The sequence below is a fragment of the Podarcis erhardii genome (genome assembly GCF_964252035.2).
Source record: "Podarcis erhardii genome assembly, chromosome: 8".
NCBI classification, from domain to species: Eukaryota; Metazoa; Chordata; class Lepidosauria; order Squamata; family Lacertidae; genus Podarcis; species Podarcis erhardii.
The window spans coordinates 58,716,543-58,736,678 of NC_138499.1; the positions used below are offsets into that span (position 1 = coordinate 58,716,543).

Below are 20,136 nucleotides of genomic sequence, written 5' to 3' on the forward strand. Positions count from 1 at the left end.
ATCTCCAGAGTTTCAGAAAATAGTCTACATGGCCACGAGTGAGCTGATTAGCACACGCACAAAACAAAGCAGCTTTGGAAGATAGAGTAAAATGGTTAGGCAAGGATGAGGAACCTATTGCAGTCCATATGCTGTTGAACTCCAGCTCCCAGCATCTCTGACCACTGGCCATGCTGGCTGGGGCTGATGGGAAGCCCAACAACATCTTGGAGGGCCACAGATTTCCCATCTCTGCAGCAGAAGAAAAACCGAAGAGCTGGCAAAGAGTTTGGTAAAGAGTATGGTAAAGAGTAATGGCTAAGGCAGCAGGTGAGGATATGATGGTTATGAAGGAAGAGTGAGGAACGGTTAAAGGGGGTGTGGTAGAAGTTAAAGATGAAGAAGACTTCGTAAGAAAAGGAAGTTTTAGAGGTAGATACCCAGTTTCGGACACCGATACCATTTTATGAACTATCATCTTTCCTTTTCTCAGACATCACATTCTTGCAATATGTTAACATCCGGGAACTCTGAAATGCTGCATTTATTTCCTAGTTCTTTTAATCAGATGATGTCAAAGAAATTAAACATAATCTAACCACCAGTGATAAATTGAATCCTCTCTTAGAAAACAATTAACTTCCATTAAAATACTCATTTATAACAAGAAATGACTGGAGACTTACTGAAGTCCTGAGATGAATAGAAATTAAGCAATTCTTTACTTGATAGATATTACTAATGTGCTATTCTGGGAGCTCTAGTACTTGGACGTCAAGATTAGAATGGTCATTAATAGAATTATAACTTCTCTGCCTAAATTCTCTGCTCTGCAACACACTCTACACCCAAAATGAGCTCCAGAGTCTTATTAAATAGCAACTGCAATGCAGATCATCTAAGTGGGGGTGGGGGAATTGGTTTATAAGTGATGCAGGCTTTCCTTAGCATATATTCCAAAAGTATATTAAATTACTGGAAGATACTCCATCTGAGCTCACTTGGTAAGCTTCTCAGGCCTACAGTACAAGTATCAGTGGCCAGGACAATTACTATTCCTCATACACTTCACACATTTTTAACTTTTGGCTTATTTCCCTTCCTGTCCTTCTCATGAATTTCAGAGAAACTCCAGAAGCTGTAGAGAGGAAAACAGCTAGGTGGACTGGACTCTGGTGCACTCAGATTTTCAAATGTGTGTGTTTGCATGGGTAGATAGACACACTTGAAACCCCAGGGTGGTGGTGGGGTTAAAACTGCTTGGGAAAACAATTTCAAGCTGAAATGGCTAACAAGAGAAAAGCTACACATATCCTGTGCCTCCACTTTGCTTCTCCTTATCAACCCTCCCGTCCTGGAAGCAGCTTTTTTCCTTTTCTGAAGGGGCCATCAAATGCAAGTTTGATTGCAATGTTGAATCTGGACACTGATGGACTCACAGATTTTCAAATGGATGTCCTGCATGTGAAACCCCAGGGTGGAGAGAAGGGTGAAGGTATAGGTAAATTACCATAACCCAATGGTCCTTTTAAAAAAGGGAAAGGCTGCTTCAGAGAAAGGGGGCAATAAGAGAAAGAAAAGTGGAGGCAGAAAAGTTCTGCAGCCCTTTTCCCTGTTTGCCATTTCCAGCTTGAAATTACCTTTCCAAGCAGCTTTTCCCCCTCGCCTCCCCAGAGAGTTGTTGTGTTATTTTCCTATTTTAATCAAAGTAGTTCTGGGAAGGCTGCCGAAGCAATGAGAAATAATTACGTGTGTGAACAGAGCCAGAAACGTGAGTGAAGTATTTTAAGAGACATGCATACCATCTTACCTCATTCCTTCCGTTGACCTATTCTGATAGTTACGATAGAGCTGAGGGATGCCCAGCATGGCTTCAGTGAACACGGCAAGGAAGCCCAGAGTTTCAACAAAGATAGTTGAGTCAAGAGAAAGGTAAGTGATGTATCCTGTGACTCCAGTGAAAGCCAGAACACATTGCACATAATCTGTAAACTTGTTCCAGTGCCAGAAATAGTTCAAGTCAAAATCTGAAAGACAATGTTCATATTTATAAATAATAAACAAAAGCTCAAAAATAACCAATTCAATCAATAGTCTTTAGACATAAGGGGGTGGGGAAGTAATATTAGAATACTCAAGCAATGTAAAGAAACCAGCACAAACACTAAACTGGGAGATAAACTTGAGAATTTGACACACACACTAACAAAAAATCATTAGTAACGAGCAGTGATAAGAAGGGTGAAGGCGGTAAAAACCAAGCATGTGGTGATGGATAAAACTTAGAATATGTTCATGGTACACTGCAGGGCAGCAGAATGAGGGATATTTAGATGACACAGGGTTCAGAGACATGCTGCTATGATTTGCCACTAACCATGAGAAGGTTGCATCTGTATACATGAGAGAACAGAAAAGGGTATCATAGTGCCAAAACACACTTTGCGTTATTTGTGAAAAGTATTTCAGCCCAATTCCAGAATCTACCTAGAATGCAGCCCTCCAGGCCTCTCTACCTTGTCCTTGGGACCCCTCCCTTCTATTTCCAGGCCACATCCATGAATGGCTCTGCTCCATGCCCTCTTCAAGTGTTTTTGTCTGTTTTTGTATGGCGATAATAATGCTTGCTTGCTTGCTTGCTTATTTACTGACTTGCTCACTTGTATGGATGGGTGGGTGGAGAGGTGTAAGTATAGAAACCTCTGATTTTTGCATACCTGGAATGTAACCTACTGCATCCCTTGCTACAGCCAGTCCCCCCCCCCCCCAGCTCCATCTACCACTGGTAAAAAACAACAAGATACTGAAACAAAAGCCATGCTGATAAAGCACTGAGATATTACCACAGAGTACCACGATCATGCCACAGAACGAATGGCCACCAACACAGAAGTCTGAGAATCTCACACATACATTGTCTCACTTACAAATTCCCTTTTCAGTCAGTGTGGTTTATCTGGTCTTAGAGCTTGTTTAGAATATCTCCAGAGCCACGGTTTGGGGCATTGTACAAATGACCTTTGCAAAGAGATGCATGCACTCCCAATGATGGTACAGCTCACAAGCATATGTCCCCTTTCAAGGTACAGCTCATACAACTCTCTTTATCAGGAATGGGGAACCTGTGGCCCTCCAGGTGTTTTTGGACTCCAGCTCTCATCACTCCCACCCCAAATACCCAACGGTCAGAAATGATTCTCCTATCCCTGCTGTATGGGGGAATATGAGCAAGTTTTACATTTGCATGCTACTAAGACATGGAAAGCGGATGCTAATCATTTCCTCATTTTCTTTGGTCCAGAATTGTATCTAAAGTTAGTGCACACTGATGGGCTTGTGCACATGTTACACTGGAATGAGAGGGAGATATTACTAGGTGCTTTACTGGAGAGAAATCAGTTATCAAAGTTATGCTAAAAGCAGTCAAACGCATTCTTAAGGGTGCAATTAAACAGATGTATTTTTTTAAAAATGCAAGTCTATTTTGGTGCATAATAATTTTTTTGCTCCGTTTCGGATATCACCAGCCCTTTCTTCCAAGAAGAAGTAAATAATGTCATGTTGCTTTCCAGAATTTCCTTCACCACTCCCTAATGTTGCTAATCTTTCCTCAGATAACTAAACTAGTATTTTAAATCATCACAAACAATAGGGTTTGAATATTCTGCAAAGCTGTTCTAAATAAGTCACGTTACATGGCAAAATAATTACTTCTAAATGCCTTGGGGAAATATAAATAAAATGATATAGCAAATGACACACCTGTGAAACATTGCTTCCAAAATTCACCCAATACCTTTGTGGCTTTAAAATATATTTTAAATGACTGCATCAGTCTAGATTTGGGATGATTGTTTAGCAGCAGTTTATTTAACCCTTCCGTGCTACATCTATGATGGCTAACAACTTTTTAATGATATAGATGTCCATAGAAAATGTAGACAAAGACCATAAATCGCACTGTTACAACTTTTAACACTTAACTTGATGTTCTCCAAACATTTAATTTCACTAATTTTGATGGATAATGTTTTAAGAGTGTTGAAGCATACTGTAAAAATAAATAGTTTTTTAAAAAAGATATTGTCTTCTATAGAAACCAGGTTAAAAGAACCAGTTGTGTACACACTACCAAAAATAACAACCCAAAGCAGGTCTGAATGTACACTATCTCCTAAGAAGAACAGGCAAACAAGAGGAAATAAAAGACAACAGGAAAATACTGAAAGGAGTATTTGCTCAGAACATTAAAAATGGAAGGAGTTTCTTCTTCCTCCCTCCGAGTTCTACACAGATGAGCATTAACTTTCAGAGGGTAGCTATAACGAAACTCCCTACCCTATTACAGTCCAGTTACCAGCTGGCTATCTGCTCTAACAATATTTCAGAAAGCAGCGTGCCAGATTCCATGTGCTTGTAACAGAAAAGCAGGCTTGAGGGGTCTGGTGAGTACCAGTTTAATTGTTGCCAAGTGGTCTGTGATAGCAGGGCTCATCAAACACAGAGGCAAGCCATGCACTTCGGCTTCCAAAAAGGGAAGCTGCGCTAACGAAAGAAGCAAGGGAGGCAATCCGCTTTACATTTTTAAAAAGGAATAAAAGGCAGAGTGGCACTGAAATCCTATCCCATGGGTTAGTGCGTGTGATCAATAGTTTAAAAGCCGATTAAAACTTCACTCCTTCTACACAATGGGGAGCTTGAGCAAAAGCCTCCGCCATATATTAGCCAATGTGTGGCGGGAGCAGCAGAATCATGTTGGCCAGCTCTACTCCTAATCTACACGCTGCAACATCTCCTGGCATCTGCAGGTTGAGAAGAAGATTGGCGAGGGAGCCCTCAAAGCTCAAAGCCTGTACACTTATGGAGGGGCAGCAGGGCCAGCACCTGGCACTCTTGAGCAGGTGCCAGGGCCACAGCACCTGTCAAAGCCTACTTCTATGCCTGCTCTCGGCCCTCCTAACCCTGAACAGCCGTATCTAAGCTCTGTTTTAACTCCCAGCAATACCTGCAGCTTTGCATTATTCTGGGACACTGTGAGAAACCAACAACTCTTGCTTGGAGTAGGGCTGGGCGATATCTGTTTTTCAACATTGTGATATATCACCAACTAAACATAACGATTATACCGATATATCGCAATGTCTGAAATAAGGATGGAACTATGTAAAACAGGCTTCCTCAACCTCAGCTCCCCAGATGTTTTTTGGCCTACAACTCCCATGATCCCTAGCTAGCAGGACCAGTGGTCAGGGATGATGGGAATTGTAGTCTCAAAAAATCTGGAGGGCCGAGGTTGAGGAAGCTTGATGTAGAGGCATTGGCTGGCTTCCCAGCTTTTCCTGCACTGTGATTTTTGCATAGTGTGTGTGCACGCGCGCGCGCACACACACACACACCAATCATGAGTTATGCTATATCACCAGGTAAATAATTATGAAACCAATATCATAATATGGACTTCAAGCCAGTTTTGGACAATATATTGATATATTGCCCAGCCCTAGCTTGGAGCACTGCCATTCCAGCCAAACAAGGCTGCTAAGACCATTGACAGGGAAAGCCACTGCCCTAGACCCCCCTCAAGCCCAAAGCCAGCCCCAAATGGGGGTGAGGAGAAGAGCACGGGACAAGCACATCCAATGGGTAAAGTGAAAAAGCGCAAGCTTGCTTCCTCGTTATTCACAGCTTCTAAGTACCATGAAGTTTGCCCAACCTCATCGTCTGAGCTGTACATCGGCTCCAGTCCACTTGGCAGCCTCCCTTGGCTGTGTTTCATTGGAAAAGTGTCAAGAGATTCAGTCACAAATCTTCTACATACCTTGACGTTTGGCTTGTCTTCCTCTATCAATAAATAGGCAATTGCCAGGCCTAAATTAATGTATATTGAATACCAAACATCCTCTCTGAGGTTAGTCATAATACCATTAACTTTTCCTGCTTCAGTCTTCCTCAGTTACCCCACTCCTGCCTCTATGGGCCACTTCTACTCCAACACCTTGTGGTGTGAAGTAGAGTCTATGGGCTAATTCACAATATGAGCTGGCAAGAGCTGCTTTCCCAGGCCACACTATACATTGTAATATAGGTATTGTGAATTAATAATCTAAATCATAGTATTTTTTTCCCACTGATATGAAAAGGAACACCTGATTTCCCCCCCCCAACACACACACACACACACACACACACACACACACACACAAAACAACAACAACAACAACAACAACAACAACCCATATTGGTAAAATGGTTTGATGTTACTGAAGGTTTGATATAATTCACCAGCGAGCTGGCCTTTCAAAAGTGCAATGAAAAAGGCAAAAGAGACTTTGCACCAATTTTAGTTGCTAAGAGCACGCACGCTCTTGAGCTTTAGGCACTTCAACCGAAAACCACACGCACACACCCAAACACAGAGCTTTATAAAATGAGAAAGCTGCAAACTGATCTATCTGTTCCATCCAGGGTCACATCTCCAATACAGCAAGAAGAGGGGGGGTAGGGGGGAGTGGTGCAAAATGACCTGGCAACAAGCCCTCCCAAGAACCACACACAGACTGAAGTGAAATCAAGATGACACTGGTTTGCAGTGAAGTTAAATAAGCCCCTCAATGTGTATTCATGATGTTTTTTGCACAGCCACGTGCACAGAATTGCCACAGCACTCTTTCCTTCTTGCAAAAAGGAGCAACTGAAAGCACAGGTATTGGCCTGGTTCATATGCCACGTTAAACTAAACGTGGTGCTGCAAGCTACTGAAATCGTGGGTATTCCTCTCCACTCCTGCAGCTGGTCTGGCTCAACCTTACGTCTAATCCTGGGCTCATGGTTTGCTCCCCACAAATAAAGCATGAGTGGTATGACAAGAATAAATCTTGGTTACAAGCTCAGGGCTTGACTGCATAGAAGGAAACCATGAACCTAGATTTAGACATCACACGAAACCAGGCTATGGGTTAGTTCCTGACAGTGTGGAAGCATGAGTGGCAGAGGAGCAGAGTGCCCAGGGCCCAGGAGAGGGAGGTGCAACGGGTACATTGTACCCTTGCACAGGGTCTAAAAGGGGGCCCGATAGCAAAAAATTCCCTGGGACCTCAGAAAATGTTTGCATATACAGTGGTACCTCGGGTTACATATGCTTCAGGTTACAGACTCTGCTAACCCAGAAATATTACCTCAGGTTAAGAACTTTGCTTCAGGATGAGAACAGAAATCGTGCGGCAGCAGCGCAGCAGCAGCAGGAGGCCCCATTAGCTAAAGGTTAAGAACAGTTTCAGGTTAAGAACGGACCTCCGGAACGATTTAAGTACTTAACCCGAGGTATCCACTGTAGTGTGAAGACTAGCATTTACATTTTGTGCAATCCTACATTAAATGCCATGACATGTCGTCCAGTCCCCGTCCCCCCCGCTTTCTCTTCTGCCAAGTGCCCCACTTCTTTCAGCCAATCAAGAGGCGATACTAAAGTTCCAGCGAAAGATTTGAGAAGGCAGGCTTGCCTAGCCTCTCCTGCAGGCGATGTGCTCCACCTACTGAAGGGACTGCCATCTGTTGGCGAAGGGCAGCAGGTGTCAGCACTGACATCAGCCCGCCTTCAAGCAAAGGAGGGCAAAGCAACTCATTGCCCCCAGTATCATGAACAGATGAAGAGCAGACTACATCTGGCAAAATTATTTTTCCCAAACAACTCTCCTAAGAATCAGGAGATAGTTGATATTTGCACTGATTCAAATTATATTTGTAAAGGTCTTGATAAAAGCAAAAACAAAAAACCCCAAAAGAAAACCCCACCAAAGATATTTATACTTACTGGATTATTCTTCATCTCTGTGTATTTTTATTTGGACATTTTCTGACAAAAAGTGTTGTTAAATTGGAATTACTGGTTAACTTGAGAAACAGTGTTGTACAGCTCAAGTTATTTTGGCCAACTTGCAACAAGCTGCAAAGTTTGCAGGGGAGTTCTTGCAGCACTGTTGATGTTTTGGCCAAGTGAGCACAGCTAGGTGCTACAGTTTTTACTTATATTTAAAATTTTGCTTACTACAAATAAAGCTGAGACTGACAGAAAGAATGGTGAAGCCCGGAGAACAGTTTTACAGTTGAACAAAGGGAGATCAGATTCAGGTAGGTAGCCGTGTTGGTCTGACACAGTCGAAATAAATAATAAAATAAAATAAACTGCCCAGTAGCACCTTAGAGACCAACTAAGTTTGTTCTGGGTATAAGCTTTCGTGTGCATGCACACTTCTTCAGATACACATGAAGAAGTGTGCATGCACACAAAAGCTTATACCCAGAACAGACTTAGTTGGTCTCTAAGGTGCTACTGGACAATTTTTTAAATTTTTTATTAAAGGGAGATCAGTTATAGCATGTAATATTTTACTACAGAGGAAGGCGGCAGCTTTAGTCACATCCCAGCAGTGCCCCCTTTAATTTTATCTCGTATAAATAAACTGGAAACAGTGGGCAAAACAACTCTCAGAATTTTCCACTCCTGTTTAGGAGCAAATCAAAGTATTAAATGTATTTGAATTTACATAGGAAAACCCTCACTACTGTATCCCTACAACACTCCACATCTGCATTTCTGCCTTAAGGTCTTAAAATGCTAGTTTTGTGTGAGCTTTATATATCATAGTTCATAGAAATCATGATCCATAAAATTATGTATGTTGAGAAATGTAGTGGTATAATGAATAATATCACTTACTTTCAAAATAGCATCACTTTATCAGTGTGATTTAACCCTTAAATGGATAAGTGGGGTGATATTTACCCCACTACTTTCCCATTCTATATCACCATGGCAACCGCTTCAGTACTATTTTATGACAGAGTCTAACACAGCATTGTCACATTTGGTACTAATGTACCAGATATAGTAGAATTTTAAATACTAAAGTACAGAAATATTACTACTAATCTGCTACCATTACTTCTACTACTACTACATTATTAGTATATAATATTTGTCTTTTTATCTTTCCCTCTTTTTTAAAGATATAAAAATATTAATTTATAAATCATCTTTCCAAAATGTATTCTCATGAATTAGGAGGCCAGCAAAGAAAATACAAGAAAAATGAAAAGGGGGGGGGGGTCAACACTCTTTCCATGTGGATTAAGTGCGGCATCAAAACATTTTTTCAATGAACTCACCTATAGAATTGAAGCAAGAGGAAACTGTTGGAAATCTCATCACCATATGAGGAGCGGTTGATTTGGTTAATCATGTACAGGATTTTGATGAAGGGGCAAATGCAGGAAATGGAAATGGAAGACAGAAAGAAACAGACATACAGACACATATGGAAGTAAATTTGGAAGATGAGAGGAGTAATCACAATGTAGGCCTTGACATTGGATGTATCACCACTGAGATCCCATCTCATCACAAGGAAATTCATTGGGATACTTTTATTGGTAGATCAGGCAATAAGAAAAACAGTCAAAAATAAGGAAAGGAGTCAAATCTGGAAAAAAGAAAAAACTAAAACTTTATCTCGATCCACGTAAAAATAATAAAAATCTCCCTATATCCCAGCAAGGGGACTTGAGAACAAAATGGCTGTTGTATCTCAAACTTAGACCAGTGTGTCGCTAAATCTGATGTGTAAACGATTATGTTGGCAATTAAACCAAATCAAGAGCAGATGATCCCCAAGATTCAGGCTTCACTGTAACTGAGGACATTGGGGCAGGATTCATCAATGTTGTGATGACATGTGTTACTATATCTTTAAGCTGAAGACAATCTAACAAACTAGCCTGTCAGTTAGCGCTTTACTTCAGTTGATTTGATATTGCACAAATATGACTGCTTGTTTATTGATGGCATTATCTGTTCTAAATTACTACACTGAATATAGAACGTCATATGGGCGACAGCACAGGTGTCAACTGTCCAGCCCATACAGAAATGAAGTGAGGCTTCAGCCTGCAGGACTATGTTACATGGCCTCAAATGCGAAACTGATCTTACTTCCCAAGGTCAACTACCTGCAAAATGTTTTCGTGGCCTTGTAGAGAGATGCAAGAATAAACTGTTTGCTAGATCCTATAGCCATGGTAAGCCCACCAACAAAGATTCTAAATCCCAGCTGAGGGATATGACACTTTGCTTCCTACGCTATTGTTTCAAATACAGTGGTACCTCTGGTTACGAACGGAATCCATTCCGGAGGTCCGTTCATAACCAGAAACCGCTCGTAATATGAGGCACGCTTTCGCTAATGGCGCCTCTGGTACGCAATTTCTGCTCACATCCTGGGGCAAAGTTCGCAACCAGGAGCAGCTACTTCCGGGTTAGAGGACCTCATATCCCAGAGTGTGCACAACCAGAGGTACCGCTGTACAAAAAATTGGGGGGCAGGGTCCTAAATGGACTTTCCTATTCCAAATGCCGTTTTCTGATTTTATTTCCAAGACACACTGCATTCTGCGAACACTAAGTATGTACCATCTCCATTGGACTGTCGAGGGAGGAGCTGCCCTCCCTTAAGTTTTTATTGCTAAGTATTAGTTTGGGTTTTTCCAAACATACTAGAACTTCCTTTTCTGATTAGTCCAGTTTTAGCTACAGTCCTGTCAGCACTTACCACCCGAGTTTTCTGTTAGGAGACGTGGTACCAGGTGCTTAGTAAAATATTTTATTGTAATCTGTTATTAAATCCAGATGCAAAACCTACATAGAAAAGAAAATATTGACTTCTGAACAGTAATGAGTTAGACAAAAGGAAGGAAGTTGAGAGTAGGAAAAACCCTGTGCAAACACAAGGAGGTTAAGCCTCAGCGAGTCAGCAAGCTCAGAAAGCCTTCACAGCAGGATTGAACTTGTGTTTATCCCATTTCTCTAACAGTTGGCGGAGAGGGAGAAGGTTTGTGCTATCAAAAGAGATTTCAAGGTTAAGAAGTCCTGGCAAAATAAGAAAGATGCATACTCATCACTGTCAGCGGAAAAATAATTGGGTAGCAGAAAGAGTGTGTTAAAAATACAGGATTCGGCAGCAGGAGAGGGCAGAAGACCGTTGAGAGCTCAATTAAAACTGTCAAAAGAAAAAGTTAATGTTTCTCAGTAAATTTTAAATAGAAATAAATACCCCACAAACTTCCACACAAAGTAGAGTTAAGCTCCGAAATTGTATGGATAGCATTCTCAACTAATGTGTTTTCAAGTGCTTTCTCATAATGAATAAGAATTTTTATTCAGGAGAGATTTGTCGGATCCCTTTTATTGATCTATTTGCTTGCTCAAAACGGGGGGGGGGGGGGGGAGAGAGAGAATTAGAAGAGAAGCCAGGCAGGTTTAAAAGAAAAAAGAAAGGGAGCTTTTCTTCAGCTCATCAACTGTTTCATCCATTCACTTGACACAGAAACAGAAACAGACAAAAGTTCTATGGTCATAACATTTCTAAACAGGCAGTGTTTGACTCTGAAAAGCAGAGATGGCTGGACCTACAGTTTCCTTTACAGTGGTACCTCAGTTTAAGAACAGTTCTGTTTACGATGGATTCAGTTTACGAACTCCGCAAAACCGGAAGTAGTGTCCCTGTTTGCAAACTTTACCTCGGTCTAAGAAAGGAATCTGAATCTTGGGAAGGCACCGGTGGCGGGAGGCCTCATTAGGGAAAGCACGCCTCTGTTTAAGAACAGTTTCGGTTTAAGAACAGACTTCAGGAAAGGATTAAGTTCATAAACCGAGGTACCACTGTACTAGAAATTCTGACCCCTGTTTCCAAGCTCTGTGGGAGCTGGTTGTGGGACCCAGTAAAGGCACTGAGTCGGATTCAGAGGTACCCAGAGCAGAACTCCAGTAGATGTGGAGGAAAAAGCTTTAAATTCACTGGGCTTGGCTCAGTCGAATGGAGGGGGTGAATATACCAATGTATCCCAAGCTGAGCCAAGGGGGCAGGGTTTACACCAGCGTAGCCTGCTTGTGCTGGGAATGTCCCAGCTCAGCAGATATCCATTGGATCCTAAGCCATTTCCTTAAGACTTGCCTCCTAGATCCTGAATGGCTCCCTGATTCTCCAGTTAGCTTTCAACATCTATTTTATACTGACCAGAGATGAGTCTTAGCATATACTGCCAACAACAACAACAAAAAGATAAATCCAAGAACGTACCTTCAAGATCAGGGGTAGGCAACCTAAGGCCCACGGACAGTCCGGGAATCAGCATGTTTTCACATGAGTAGAATGTGTCCTTTTATTTAAAATGCATCTCTGGGTTTTTGTGGGGCATAGGAATTTGTTCATTTCCCCCCCCCCAAAAAAAATAAAGTCCGGCCCACCACATGGCCTGAGGGACAGTGGACCGGCCCACAGCTGAAAAGGGTTGCTGACCCCTGTTCAAGATGCTAACTCTGAACCCACCTTTAAGATGCTTACTCTGTTAGCATCCTGAAATATGAGTCAAGAAGATCACTGCTGAGAAAGGAAGAGTGGGGAAGAGAGTGGAGTAAAACAACCTAGTACAAGGGTCAGCAAACTTTTTCAGCAGGGGGCCGGTCCACTGTTCCTCAGACCTTGTGGGGGGCCGGACTATATTTTGGGGGGAAATGAACGAATTCCTATGCCCCACAAATAACCCAGAGGTGCATTTTAAATAAAAGCACACATTCTACTCATGTAAAAACACCAGGCAGGCCCCACAAATAACCCAGAGGAGCATCTTAAATAAAAGCACACATTCTACTCATGTAAAAACATGCTGATTCCTGGGCTGGATTTAGAAGGCGATTGGGCTGGATCCGGCCCCCGGGTCTTAGTTTGTCTACCCATGACCTAGTGTATACTGAGTCCATTTTAACAACCACCTGAACACCCAAAGGCTTTGTTGGGTCAAAGCCTACGGAAATGAAATCCAGTGAAACATTCTGAGAAGCTAGGTGTAAAAAGTGCATATGGAAAATAAATACATACACCCACACACATATTACAGTGACTAACAAAACAAATTTTAAATCCTAACAGCAAACCATTTCAGCTTCTGCTTCATCCCTTGCTCTGATTAAAATGATGCTGTTTCCAAGGTGGCAGTTCTGGAGCTTTGAAGGTGGGCTATTAGAATGACCCTCATTTGCTGAAGCCACGTGATGCTAGTACTATCATCTAGATTGAGGTCATGTGGTGCTAATGGGTGCACCCAGTTGTGTACATCCCTTTTTGCTAACATTGCTGGATCTGTTGGCATCTCTTTAGCAATTCAACAGGCTGTGGTTCTCAGAAGTGGATCCTACCAGGATCCAGAAAAAACTTGTCTGAAGTACTGTTTGATGCCAACATGAGCCAACAGTGTGACGCGGCAGCTAAAAAAGCCAATGCAATTCTGGGCTGCATCAATAGGAGTATAGCATCTAGATCAAGGGAAGTAATAGTGCCACTGTATTCTGCTCTGGTCAGACCTCACCTGGAGTACTGTGTCCAGTTCTGGGCACCACAGTTTAAGAAGGACACTGACAAACTGGAACGTGTCCAGAGGAGGGCAACCAAAATGGTCAAAGGCCTGGAAACGATGCCTTATGAGGAATGGCTAAGGGAGCTGGGCATGTTTAGCCTGGAGAAGAGGAGGTTAAGGGGTGATATGATAGCCATGTTCAAATATATAAAAGGATGTCACATAGAGGAGGGAGAAAGGTTGTTTTCTGCTGCTCCAGAGAAGCGGACACGGAGCAATGGTTCCAAACTACAAGAAAGAAGATTCCACCTAAACATTAGGAAGAACTTCCTGACAGTAAGAGCTGTTCGACAGTGGAATTTGCTGCCAAGGAGTGTGGTGGAGTCTCCTTCTTTGGAGGTCTTTAAGCAGAGGCTTGACAACCATATGTCAGGAGTGCTCTGATGGTGTTTCCTGCTTGGCAGGGGGCTGGACTCGATGGCCCTTGTGGTCTCTTCCAACTCTATGATTCTATGATTCTATGCTTTATCTATTGAAGATAAAGGAAAAAGAAATATACTCAACAAGAACTTGCCTTTTTAATGAATGCTCCAATTTGTTATGCGTCTTCTATACAGTGGTACCTTGGGTTAAGTACTTAATTCATTCCAGAGGTCCGTTCTTAACCTGAAACTGTTCTTAACCTGAAGCACCACTTTAGCTAATGGGGCCTCCTGCTGCCGCTGCACCGCCGGAGCACGATTTCTGTTCTCATCCTGAAGCAAAGTTCTTAACCTGAAGCACTATTTCTGGGTTAGCAGAGTCTGTAACCTGAAGCGTATGTAACCTGAAGCGTACGTAACCTGAGGTACCACTGTATTTTGCCTTTGCTTCCAAGTAGAGAGAAGGAATCACCACCAATGTATTAATACAGGAAGATGCATACATATGGCACAGCTATTTAATTTAATCATTGCAGGCAAATACTATTTAATTTCAATGTTAAGTATCATTTGCTCAATTCACTGCATACTGAGCAACAGGCAGCATCATTGCACGATCCTTTAGAGATAGGCGTAAAGAGGAACAATTGTGAAAATACATGAAGCTTGTCCAGCCAAGACAACTATGAAAAGCGAGGGAGGACAGAAAGCAAGATAAAATACTAACAGAGCAAACTGATGCACGTTTACTCAGAGGTATATCCCACAATACCAAATGGGGCTTACACCCTTGCTAGTGCTTTTAGAATTACAGCCTAAGTCATTTATTGTCTGTCATGTAATGTGGGGTGTTTCAAATACCCCAAGAATGAGCAAACTCTCTAAAATACAGCCACTAAAGCATTTCACATGCAAGAGAGCTTTTTCTGCTCTGCTGGGAAGATTACATAAGGCCCAGATGCTGTAGTAAGATGCACCACATCTCTAATATGCCACATTGAGACTAGACATTTAAAAACGTCAGCAGTTTCTTCTGCATTCTAGGTCTCAGCAAGACCAGTTTTTGCCTTCTACCAGGTTGTTTTGATCTTTTCTTAGGATAGATCCAAATAAGTCAATGTTCAAATAATTTCTCCCTGTTCTATACTTGGCCTACAATACATGTCCTATAACATGCTTCACTTCCAAGGGATTTCATGAGCAAACTGTTTCCTTGCAATGGTTTTCGAATATTAGGGCTATAATGTATGAGCCAGCACTGTGGTAGCATAATACTAACAATACAGCAAAATAGCTGTAGAGTACTATAGGGGCACACCCTTTGGGAATTGGTCACATCCTGGTCCCCATCTTTTCTGGGTGCTTTTCTGCATGTGACAATATTACAGGTGGTAGCAGTGACAGTACTTGCAGGAGGTGATATATTTCAAAAGCATTAGCATATTTAACATATATGTAATAACATACAAGCTACATATGCCTATGATTTTGAAATGTGACTAATCTTGCAATGCCACCACCTGAATTAGGTCGTACGTATGTTCCTATAAACAGAAAGCTGTTTGCCATCTAAAATACAGTGGTACCTCGGGTTAAGAACTTAATTTGTTCCGGAGGTCCGTTCTTAACCTGAAACTGTTCTTAACCTGAAGCACCACTTTAGCTAATGGGGCCTCCCGCTGCCGCTGCACGATTTCTGTTCTCGTCCTGAAGCAAAGTTCTTAACCTGAGGTACTATTTCTGGGTCAGCAGAGTCTGTAGCCTGAAGTGTCTGTTACCTGAAGCATCTGTAACCTGAAGCAGGTACCACTGTACCTGCTATTTGACAAAGCTGAGTCTCCAGAGAATATTTTATCTTGGAAAGTGGGAAGGGGTAGCGGTGGCAGGGGCAGTGAGAATTTCTCCAAGGCATGGAAATACAGCCTGCTCTTCCTATAGGCCCACTGAAGCAATGCAAAGTGAAGAAAATTCAGGGTTTAATCTCTAGCCATTCGTGGGGGGTTTTTTTTACTCCCAAAATCATAGCATTTTGGCTCCAATAAATTTTATCCTAAATGTATACTCATCATGCTTACATAAATGCTTTCAATATTTAATGGCTGCATTTGTACATTTTTTCCAAATATAAAAAATAAAATCAATTCCCTCCTTTCATCATCCCTCCCCTATTCTGTAAATCCCAACATTTGAATGCTACGGACGAGCTACATCTACCAATTACATCCACTATCAGAACCCTGAATACCAGAGAATATTGGTTCTTGTTTTCCCTTAAGAGCTGAAATTGCTTCTTTTAGTTTAACTTATACAAACTGAAAACAGTAGTTTCAAGATCTAAGAGCACCCTCATGTGGTTAGATACAGCAGTTGCATCATTTTTAGAAGTTTAATTGGGATTTTCTTTTCTTTTCTAATAAGACCTCATTTCACTCTTGCGGGGGGGGGGGGGGGGAATGTTTCCTGTTACCCACAAATGCTCTTTTTTGAAATCAAAACCAAGTGCTCTTTCAAAGTGCAAGACTTATCTGTGTCTGGAATTAATCACAGTCAGCTTTCTTTTCCATCTCCTTATTTTGACCAGTTTCAGGATGGAAGATTCCTGAAATTAAGAATCAGACTGAATTCCAAAACAACTGGATGCTCAGCTTAGTCTCATCATTGGCTATGGAAAAGGAAAGGAATGCTAGCAAGAGAAGCACCTCAGCTGAACTCAAATAGTGGACTTGGACACATACACACACTCACTCTCTCTATTGTTTGCTTTGACGGGTAATATGTTAATTGGTTCGCTATTTTGGCTTCTAGTAACAGAAGAAAGCAGTCAGGAACAACAGGCTGAGCTCCAAAACTGTAACTGCTTAAAGTAGGACCTTGCAATACACGGCAGAAGCAAAATAATCCATTGTTGAAATATTCATGTGTTCTGGTATCAACCAATTAAGGCAGTCACATATTTAATTCCATATATCTGAGGATCATCTTCTTGAGGGAGCCTGAAGCAGTGGCTCTCAAACAACACAAACGCTTTGACCCTCATTAATCTCTATGAAATGGTAACTAAATTAACATTCATAACTGGAAGCAGGCTGATCATTTCAACAGATGGAGACGAGAAAGGAAAGGAAATTGGTGGAGGAAGTGAGGACAGATCATTTTAAAAACACAGGAAGAGGTGAGTGGTGCCACCTGGTTGTTTTTAAATCAGCACAGCTTTCCCCCCCAGCTCCTCAGTACATCCTATCATTTTAAATTTGTACACGTGTATAACTTGGAACATATAAATGCAGCAATAATTTTCTCTCCACATATATATAGCAATCGTTTAAAAAAAACAACCAAGGAAGACGGATTAAGGCAAAAAAGGGAGGAAATACCAGCACCAAAATTAAAATAATGGATTTAGCCATGGCACTATTTTAAAGCACTATATAAATGAAATTTTATGATTAAAAGATATAGCACTCCCATGCTGAGTTGGCAGCAGCCAGTAAGAACAAGTGCCCTAATACTCCAGTCCTGGAGATGGAAAATGGTCCCATTACAAATGTTCATAATTAATCTCATTTTAAAACAGGAATAGCCAATGTGGGGCATTCCAGATATTGTGGACTACAACTCCCATCATTATTGACCATTGACCATAGTGGCTGGGGGTGACAGAAACTTAAACCCACAACATCTAGAAGGCACCACATTGGCTACCCCATTACATATGACAGGTATTTCCTCGAGGGAGTGGAAGGTTCACTGATGATAAAAGCATGAGGACTGGTTTGGAGGTAGTTTGGTTGCCCTTCCTGACACTATTGATCCTTATGTAGACAATAGTGTTTGAACCCGCCCCCCAAAACCAAACTGCATGCAGTATTAGCACACTAGTATCATATATTCATGGAAGTGTAGACAGAATCATTGAAACATAGACTATTGAGTTGGGAGGGACCCCAAGGGTCATCTAGTCCAACCTGCTACAATGCAGGAATCTTGCCTGCAGCTGTCCCTGGGTGGGCTTGAACCACCGACCTTCTGGTTAACAGCCAGACGCACTGAACCATTGCGCCACAGAGATGCCAATAATCTTGAGCATGGTAATTTGAACACACTTTATGACTAGTGGAACAGGGGGAGAAGAGGTCTAGCATTATCCTCTATGTGCAGATTGCAAACACAACTGAGGAATTTTGATGGCAACCAAGAATGGCTAGATACTGCAGCAGGGTATCCATGAACTGCCATGAGATATCATTACTAGATCCATATAATAAAAGGAATTTAGCTTCTCAAAATCTAGAGACTCTGGTTCTCCAGTTTCCTTGGTAATTACCAAATCAGCTGGCTGGGGATGGCAAGAGCCCTACAAGAACTATAATGTTAGAGGTCAAGCAAACTTTTCATCTCACCTGTGACACTAAATCCGCAACAGCATTAACAAATGACTAATTTGTTCAGAGCATTGTTGTAAACAGCTAGCATTCTCTTTATTCAGAGAATGATTCTTCCAAGATGATAATCCAAACATGTTACAAGTGTGTAACTTGTTGTTTAAAGGAAAACATTAATCACCTTCAAAATATCACTAGCATTAATGAGTTAAACAATGTATTGGGGGGGGGATCAAGTTTTTTTTAAAATAAAAAAATACTCTGTTAATTTATTAAGAGGACCAAAGGCTTAATTTGAATATTAAAATTTGCTTGAAATGTTTTATTCATTATCTTTGCTCTTCATTTGTTTCCTAAGTTGTTTCTATTCGAAAACAGAAAGCTATCCATATGCTTAAGAAAATAAAGAGTCCACTTTCAGAATAAAGTACTAGTTAAAATTGTTCTCCTAATTTTTCTTTTTGGGTGTAGAAGAATCAATGACACTAAGTGGTTTGCTAGACTGCTGACAAATATGCTCAAGAGGGACCTCAGAGAGCATAAGGAAGTAGCTCAGTTTGTGACTGGAAGGTAATACCAAATGAGAGCTCCAATATCATATATCAGGTTTACTGAACTTCTATTCATCTAAACCCCCTAGGTAACATTGTCACTCTAATATACTATAGCGTGAAATAGTAGTGACAGTTTCCAAGGACAACGGATACTCAGATAAAGTGGAACACATCCTTCTTTGAGCTAACAGCACTTTACAAAACTGTATGATCACCTAAAAACTCTGGTTTAACCAATTTCAAGAATAAAAAATGGAAAGTATTTATTTTACCAACACATACATTTTAAAGTGCATTCTGCAATATGCAGGCATAAACCACTCTCATAATTTAATCGAAGCACACACAATTTAGATATAAAAAATGCTTTAAATATGAGAAAAAGCAAATTGTTGCTCACAGAAAGAGGAAACAAACCACCCCAGAATATGATTAATAGTTCTCTTTAACTTAATTGTCCTTCCTTGTATTCAGGAATCCCATTATAGAAAAGTTTTTGTCTCAGGAAGATCTATGCACAGCAGCTTCTCAGCCAGCAAAGTGAGGAATGTCACATGATCCTTCCCAACTGGTTGGCAACATGCACAGTGTGGGAGAATGTATAACATTGATCTGAATGGCATGGCAGCAATATGCAAATCATTCACCTCACTGGCCATTACTTGGTTCCTTCCCTTTGCACCCACCCCAGGCAATATCATCAGTAGGCAACATCACAACACCAAGCCCACCAGTGGCATTCTAAGGCACTGGTCCCTGAGGTTGAGCCCCAAGTACCACCTGACCCTCAGGACTCTGCCCAGATCATGCCCCATCCCAGGTCACACCTGCTCCATGGCCTCCTCAACACACACAAACACAGATACCACACATATATAAAATGCCACATATTAATATGCACACATACATCACACTCTGATTTTTGTGCGGCTAAAATGTCGCCTATTGTTTAAAAGTAAGAGTCATTTCCCTACCCTCTGGTGCACAGGCTGCATCATTATCATTTTTATAGGATGCAAGTACCCCTCTCCTTCAACCCACCACACTTCATTATCAGTTGTCCGTTACTGCAAGCGACTATACAGAGTGTGCTTAGTCACAGATTCTGGCATGAAAGCATAACTGGCAAAGCTCTTCTTCACCTTTGAAGGCTACATATCCATTTCAAGTAGGCATGTTGAGAACTCGCACACCCATTTTAATGAGCTGGAGCCAGGCCTGTAAGCACACTTGAGCCGCTAAGGAAAAATATTTGGCTTTTTGCCCCCACAATCTGCAAGTTTTGCTAAAGCACTTACTTTTCCACACATTCACAAAGTGCACATTTTCATTTAAACCTTGAACCAGGTTTGTGTGACTCCCAGCACATGCCCTGATTGATACTGAAATTAGCTG

At 41.5% G+C, this 20,136-nt stretch overlaps 1 protein-coding gene across 3 annotated transcripts in view; it reads right to left on the minus strand.

Annotated features, from left to right (window-relative positions):
• Window positions 1-20,136, minus strand: part of SLC66A2 (solute carrier family 66 member 2) — a 51,506-nt gene that overhangs the window by 13,766 nt on the left and 17,604 nt on the right. For 2 of the 3 annotated variants that reach the window (XM_081873470.1, XM_081873469.1), the window contains one exon: window positions 1,790-2,006. The exons of the other annotated variant lie outside the window; for it this stretch is intronic. In XM_081873470.1, coding sequence (XP_081729596.1) covers window positions 1,790-2,006 — 217 coding nt within the window. The remainder of the gene's footprint in view (window positions 1-1,789; window positions 2,007-20,136) is intronic. 3 annotated transcript variants of the gene reach the window in all.